This window comes from Branchiostoma belcheri, unplaced genomic scaffold, assembly GCF_001625305.1.
Source record: "Branchiostoma belcheri isolate BF01 breed outbred unplaced genomic scaffold, Haploidv18h27 scaffold46, whole genome shotgun sequence".
Lineage (NCBI taxonomy): Eukaryota > Metazoa > Chordata > Leptocardii > Amphioxiformes > Branchiostomatidae > Branchiostoma > Branchiostoma belcheri.
Window position 1 is genome coordinate 879,331 of NW_017804087.1, and position 7,360 is coordinate 886,690.

Consider the following 7,360-nt stretch of genomic DNA (forward strand, 5'->3'; position numbering starts at 1 on the left):
ATCCTAGTATCTCTTGTTTGACCGATACCTTTTTTACTGACCTGTTTTTGTGGACGATAAAAGCCCCGAAAAGGCCGTCCTCTCGCTGCGACATGACGTGACCGTGATACCAGTGAGTCCCGGCTGGTTCCGCCTGTAGGAAGAATTAAAAGTAGCCTGTTACCGAGTCTATGATTACTTCACACAGCTACAGCAAATAGAGTCCAACAGATACTTAACTCGCGAAAGTACTTAAGAAAACGGAGCGCACCTTAAATCTATAAGTGAAGCTCTTCCCGGGTAGGATGGGGTACTGTGTGACGTAAGGCACCCATGTGACTCACACCGCGCATGTGCAGTCCGTGCACATGGAGTGACGTCACTTCCTTGTAGAAGTGATTAATGACCTTTAGAACAACCTGCAATGACAGAATGTAAAACAAAGACACCAATCGGAGTCCATACATTTCAACGTTTCAAAATAGGCTGTAGTACCATTTTTGCCAGGGGGCGCTCGGTGAGAGTACTGCGTTTTTGTAATACATTTTGTATTAGAACTAAACAAAGACGCTAACTCGACGGACAACTTCTTTCGCATATAGACTGCAGTATCATTTTCATCATAGGGGGCACTTCATGTTAGATGGTGATCATGAAAGACGACTTAAAAGACTTTTTGAGGAACTTATTTACTGAAATTACAGCCTCATGTTCCAATATGAGCATTAGTTATAAGTATGTCTTGAGAAATACTCTGCATTTGCTGGCAAATGTTAGTTCTCTATCCATCAGTCCCTATAAAAAGGTCAGCGTTTACCTGCGCTCCTTCCATGACCTCCAGTGTGGGGCCGGGGAACTGGTCGTTCACGAGAATTACGTTTCGCTGCACTCCATCAGCTGTGATGGTCTCTTCCACAGGAACTATGGGTCCGTCCGTGTCTACCGCCCACCCCACGTGAACCTTCACTTGGACACTTCCATTCCTCAGGATTTCTACCTGTTGAAACATTCCTATTTATCGGATCTATAGTAGTACACTTTCTGAATACAAGGGTAGATTTTATTGCAAGTGTGCTTGTAATAGAAGATAAACATCTCCACAAAAACTGATTGTTTGTTTGTTTGTTTGTTTGTTTGTTTGTTTATAAGTTTGTTGGATATTTAGTCACGAGGGGTTCCTTTTTCTCAATATACCAAATAGTGCAACGTACGGTGGCGCTAATTCATGCTAGGTTTATATGTTTGGATTCTAAAGTGACTGGGCGGAGATTGGGTTTCACTTGAATGACGGGGTTTTGACCTGGTATGCGCTAGTTTCAAGGATGTGGTCGCAAGGAATGTATGAAACATAAACAATCGTGTATGTAATAGCAGAGTAAGTTTCATCATGCAATTGTGTAATTCATTATTATAAACGCACGCTAGCTAACGTTATGTTATAACTCCTTCCCGGAAGTACGTACCCCGTTGACCATGCCGTCACTTCCGGTGTGAGTCATGGTCCTGGCGCGGCGAACCACCAGGGTGAACTCGCACACGACATCAGCGCACAGCTCAGCCGTTGCCATGGAAACGCAGAGGAGCCATCCAAGGATCAACCTCAGTAGCAAGTTCATCTTTGGTCTTGACGTCAGAAAATGAAAAGAGGAACACTAATGTCTTCACAGGTAAGCTGTCAGAAAAAGGCCTGTACTTATATTACACCTGTAGTTTGGTGCTGAAAGAAGTCTAGAGAGGTCTAGCTTGGTTACCATACCTATTTTTCATACGTGCGTCCTCTTTCGTCCTCTCCGCAAATAGCGACAGATTCATACTCAATGAGGTATTGCCTGACAACAAACGCCACGCCCACTTTAGGCAACTCGTCTAAACTAACAACAGACTTTTTGTAGCCTGGATGTCAGACTGTTCCAGGGCCCACACAGGTCATCTCTTCCAGTCTAAGGCCAACATGCCCCAAATAATATTTTACCACAACCCCCTGAGTTTAATATAATATATTTTAATAGATCCTGAGTTTGGCTAATAAAAGCCCATGTCACACATCCACGAATTTGGCCTCCCGAACATTAGCCGAACGCCTGCCGACCATGGTTAGGAGTCCAGGGTCAGCTGACGTTCGTTTCAAAATGTTTAAAACATTCATGGGTGTTCGGGAGGGTTGGCTTGTGTTCGGCTGGTGTTCGGGAACGAATTCGACTGTCGTGAATGTGTGACAGGGCTTAACTCTGCGTATTTGATATACAGGATACAGTATTCCCCCGAATCAAAGGGGTTGTATCGCCTCGGTGCTGCATTTATATGCCTGCCACCCAGACTAAATTTTTGCCGACTAGCTATCTAGCGGTGATACTGACCAGACGTGAGCTCAGGGAGTTGAATATTATGATGTATAGGTGGGTTTCTCTTTGTTCCAACGAGTCACAGATTTGCGCAAAATGTACTTAGTCTCAACTTTCTGTCTGTCAACCTTCGCGGGTGGAAATTGATATTTCTTTATCATCGTTCGCCGCAAAGTTGCTCCATTCCTCGTTTAGCCTTGGAAGTTCTGTCACAAACCACAGCTGGTTATCATCAACTTCACAGTGTTCACGGTTTGTTGTGGCCTGCACTTGACCCGGTGTAAATGTCTTCATTCATTCATCTAGAACCATTCTTCCAGAAAACGGTATCAAGAAATCATCGGAAAAGGTTGTAAGGCGTGTTGTAGAAACGTATTTGTCTTCGTTTCTACCTACACACAACCTTCCCAGTCGAAGATGACAGTCAGTGTCCGATACACAACAAACACATCGTGTATTAATTATCTTGTTTTTGCTTCCAGTTTAAGAAAGTTACTAGTCCTTACCTCCTTTTTCTTCTCGGTCCAAGAAGCTAGAGCTAGTTGAAGAAACAGGAATAACACTACTAAAGTAAGTCAATCTCATACAGCCTGGTGTCCCAGGATCGACCCCAATCTTGGACAATCGCTTTTCTTCACTCTTCCCATAATGCACTGTTTAGAATCGATCGCAAAACGGGCATGCGGCAGATTTTACGACAGTTGTGATTCTAAACGCGCGAAAGCAGCTAAAATCGCGAGAAAAAGGACGGCGAAACGCGAGAGATGCTGGCTGAGTTGTTCGGAAGATATCGTACCAGCAGTACCATAGTAAGTTAGGCTTTGTGAACAAAACTGAGGAGAGTATTCAGAGAAGTTGTTTTTATTGGACTTTATTGTATGTTGAAGAAGTGTCAAAAAGTCTTACGAGTGCGAATATGGGATTAATATAACATCCTGTAACCATTGAATACAAACGAAACATGCAGATCAATGCAGGCAACTTACTGCGTTGTACATTGTCCAATATGTTTCTCTGTGGCGTGGATGTCTTTCCCGATACCTTGATACAAAGATTACTTCAAATTCTACGATAAGTAACAGAAGTAGCGGTATTCTATCCCCAACATCTGCTTGGAGATTAAACAAAGAGACACCGTTGGCTAAAGTTTAACCCAGTCAGTCTACCAGAGAAGACAGGGACTCAACCAGAATGGGGGTACAAGTAATCAGTTTGCTGCTGACATGTGTTTTGCTGAACGTCTATCCCACTTTCGCTGTAAACAAACTGTTGGTGGTATTAGTGGACGGTTTGCGAGAGGACTATCCAGCTAGGTACAGTACACAACTAGATTGAATCGCATTTTAACCGTGAAGGTGTGAAAACACGTTTGTTTGACAAGTAGGCAAGTGGCCGCCTCCTTCTTTTTTTGAATGTCGTTTGCGTGAAAAAAAACACACACATAAGAACGCCCTCTTCTAATTTATTTGTGTGGTCATAGTCGTTCAATCAGAACTATAATAACGGAAGAAAATCGTGCGAAAACAACTGTGTGATCATGTTGTGTTCCGTTTTTTTTCTTGCTCAGAGATCACCTCCTACTGCAGTTCCAAGCTATTACGAGAGAGGGCGTGAAGGCACAGTATGTCACACCGGTGTTCCCTGCCAAGTCGTATCCCAACTACTATTCCATTATGACAGGTATCTACCATTCATTATCAATTCGTCTAATACTAAACCGCAATGCTTAGGTCTCTAGAAAACTGCACAGATCGTAGCGTGTTGTTTGAGGATGTTTAGTTGATCATTAACTACATATGACAGCGTTCCAACAACTGTTTTGTGTACATTGTGTTGTCTCAGTATTTGAAGCACGTACTGATATTTATTCGGCCCAGGCATGCTGTCAGATGGACAGTTAACAAGTGAACTGGTTATGTCAGCTCTGTAGATACCGTGCTTGCTTTGTTTAATAGCCTACAACGTAGACTGGAACTTGTGATAGCTTTAGTCCGCATTCAACTAGCCTGGATCCCAGACTGTTTTGGGATCAGCCCAGATTCTAAATGATGGGTTTCTATCGCAAAATTCTTTTTCTTTGGAACATGTTGGCCCTGGAGCTGTTGCTGTTGTTCGTGACATTACATGGAGCTAAGGCCCTGACAACAGCCTGGCATCCAGGCTATGTACAACGGTCGCTTCCCAGCAGTCGAACTAGAAGCGAACTGAAGCTACCAAGGCTGGGTTCCAGGCAAGACCATGCTTGATACATGTCCAGATGTGTTTTACTAGTATGTCCCAGCCTTGAACTTTTGTATATTACCCACAATGCATCACCCGCCCTATTTGGTATTCATCACTTTGGTGGTGACCGTTAATTTACCGTTCAATCTTCGTCACTCGTTCCCAGGTCTCTACTCAGAAAGTCACGGCATGACGGGTAACTACATGTACGACTCCGAGAGGAACGTGTCTTTTCTGGTCGGCTTCAATCAGGAGTCGTTTGAGCCCTTCTGGTGGGAGAACGCCGAACCGCTGTGGATAACTGCCACTAAAGCGGGCAAGAAGGCTAATATGTACTACTGGCCAGGTGAATCACCTGTCATGCGTTTGTTTGTTCGTTCGTTTGCAAAGTCATTTATTCCATCTTTCATTCATCTCTTTCACCATTCTCTCTTTTCCCTTCCTTCTACCTTTTTGTCATTTCCTTTCTCCCTTTTTCGTTTTCTTTCTTCCCCTTCCTTTCAGCATTTCTTTATTTCCCTCTTTCCTTCGATCCTTTTATCATCTTTCTTCCTCTTTTCTCTTCTTTCCTTCCATCCTTTTATTTCTTTCTCCGTTTTTCCTTCTTTCTTTCCTTCCTTTAGTCATCTCTTTTCCTTCTATGTTTCTTTCATTTCTTTCATTTTTTGACAATTTTGAGTTGCCCAGTCAGTGAGTGAACTAAAACGAGCGTCAAAGTAAAACATCACTTTGTTCCCGTGGAGAAACAGATAAGTTGAAAAAAAAACATCCCTTACACCACGATAACTTCTGAACTGTCCCTCAGGTTGCCAGGTGACCATACGTAACACCGTCCCGAACAAGTGTGTGGAACTGACAGACCTGCCCTCTTACGAGAACATGGTGAACAGCATCGAAGAGATTCTGCAGCTCTTTAGTGATGACGCAATTGACATGGCGGGCCTGTACTACCAAAAGGTCGACATTTGGGGTCACAGGTGAGTTGCGAGAAAACCCAAAAATAGTAAATATGCGGTTTTCTGCTATTCTCGGCCAAATGAACTGTCATGCAAGTCAAAGTCGCTAAAGGGCGCGCGCATTTGCCAGTGCGTTACATTGTCACGTTGTGTACTGTTTCACGGGGTACAACCTACGTCACGGGATGGCCAGACACATTCGGTGGTGGGAAGGATCTATCAGCCGCGACGCGCAGACCCTTTCGACGCGGGGCGGAGAAATCAGCCGCCCGCGCAGACCAATCAGCCGCATCGCGCAGACCAATTCGACGTCACGCGGACCTATCAGCCGCGCGCGCGGATATTTCAGCCGTGGGACGGCGCTATCAGGTGTCTCCCAGCTGCTTCCAGTGACCGTTGAAACACCCACAGCAAGGTAGGTCCTCCACAATTTCCTCTTCTGGCGTTATATAGAGACAGCGACTGCTTTTCTAACTAGGCCTATCAGGTGGCGGACTATCCAAGGGTCATCCGAAGCCAGAAATAATCGGCAGGTCTTAAAATTAAATCGAGATATAGGGAGCACAGTCCAACATCGGCGACACATCACGTCCATATTATCAAGGTAAACAAACGCCAAACACAGCATTTTGGGGCCATTAGAAGTAAATAAATCCACAGATACGACTTGTTGGCTGTAATTGGGTGTCCAGAACAGCATAACTGTACTCTGGAACCGATGTAATGAGCCTGCAGTGTGGAAACGTGAGGTGGAAGTGATACCGCTATAACGCCCCCCTCCCCCATTTTTAGTACGGACCACGTGTAGTACGATGTTAGTTCTAAGACGCAGTAACTTTATCTTGGTAACACTGGTTCTTTTTTATGCATCATAGATATGTTGTATTCATTTAAAGTTATCAATTATATGTATGTTTATGTTGACAAGTTTATTAATTTTCCTTTTAAATCTCTATTTCAGCCATGTAGTACAAGTTTGATGAATAGAACAGGTTAGTTACGTTACCTGTGTCCACACCTGTTCTACTCAACATCCCCAGTGTTGGAGATGGAGAACCACCTGGCAGGCCCAGTGTTGGAGATGGAGAACCACCTGGCGGGCCCAGTGTTGGAGATGGAGAACCACCTGGCAGGCCCAGTGTTGGAGATGGAGAACCACCTGGCGGGTCCAGTGTTGGAGATGGAGAACCACCTGGCAGGCCCAGTGTAGAAAAGGACTCTTCCAAAGGCAAAGGACTACGGTGCAGCCTGTGTACACATGGCAAATGCTACGCGAACAGCAGTTCACTAGCAGAACATAAGCGCCGATGCCACGGGGCTGGGAAGCCCCCAGCATTTCAATGTACGTTGTGTGACCTAAGCTTTGTTTATGGTAGGGACTTTCAGAATCATGTGGCTAGTCACGAAGGGGAGAGGAGATTTGCATGTTTAGTGTGTGGGCGAAAATATCTCCACAAGTCAAGTTTGTATGCTCACAGAAGAGTCCACGACCCTGATGGACATAAGTGCCTCACATGCCACTTCTCATGCCATTTCTCATCTAAGGCCAAACTCCAGGAGCATCAGGCAACCCATTCCGGAGCCCGTGAACACCAATGTAGAATCTGTCATAAACTGTTCAGATACAGGAGAGGTCTGACCACGCACCTCAAGCATGTTCATTTCCAAGGCACTGTTGAATCACCACAACAGTGCCCAGTTTGTGAGAAGGAGTTTAAGTGCAGACAGTATCTAAAGAAGCACGTGACGACAGTGCACTCTGAAAGGAATTTTTTGTGTGATACTTGTGGCAAATGCTTCAAATCTAAAGAAGTCCTGAAAAGGCACCACAAAACACATGAAAATCCAAGATTAAAGAAA

The 7,360-nt window shown here is 44.6% G+C and overlaps 2 protein-coding genes across 2 annotated transcripts in view; one reads left to right on the forward strand and one right to left on the reverse strand.

Annotated features, from left to right (window-relative positions):
* Window positions 1-1,547, reverse strand: part of LOC109478905 (laccase-3-like) — a 3,694-nt gene extending 2,147 nt beyond the window's left edge. Inside the window, 5 exon segments of the mRNA XM_019780716.1 lie at window positions 42-133; window positions 251-311; window positions 313-398; window positions 797-976; window positions 1,443-1,547. Of these exon segments, the coding sequence (XP_019636275.1) occupies window positions 42-133; window positions 251-311; window positions 313-398; window positions 797-976; window positions 1,443-1,547 (524 nt within the window).
* Window positions 1,548-3,492: 1,945 nt separating this feature from the next.
* Window positions 3,493-7,360, forward strand: part of LOC109478967 (ectonucleotide pyrophosphatase/phosphodiesterase family member 6-like) — a 9,534-nt gene continuing 5,666 nt past the window's right edge. Inside the window, exons 1-4 of the mRNA XM_019780795.1 lie at window positions 3,493-3,634; window positions 3,889-4,001; window positions 4,711-4,890; window positions 5,350-5,521. Coding sequence (XP_019636354.1) covers window positions 3,513-3,634; window positions 3,889-4,001; window positions 4,711-4,890; window positions 5,350-5,521 — 587 coding nt within the window. The 5' untranslated portion in view covers window positions 3,493-3,512. The remainder of the gene's footprint in view (window positions 3,635-3,888; window positions 4,002-4,710; window positions 4,891-5,349; window positions 5,522-7,360) is intronic.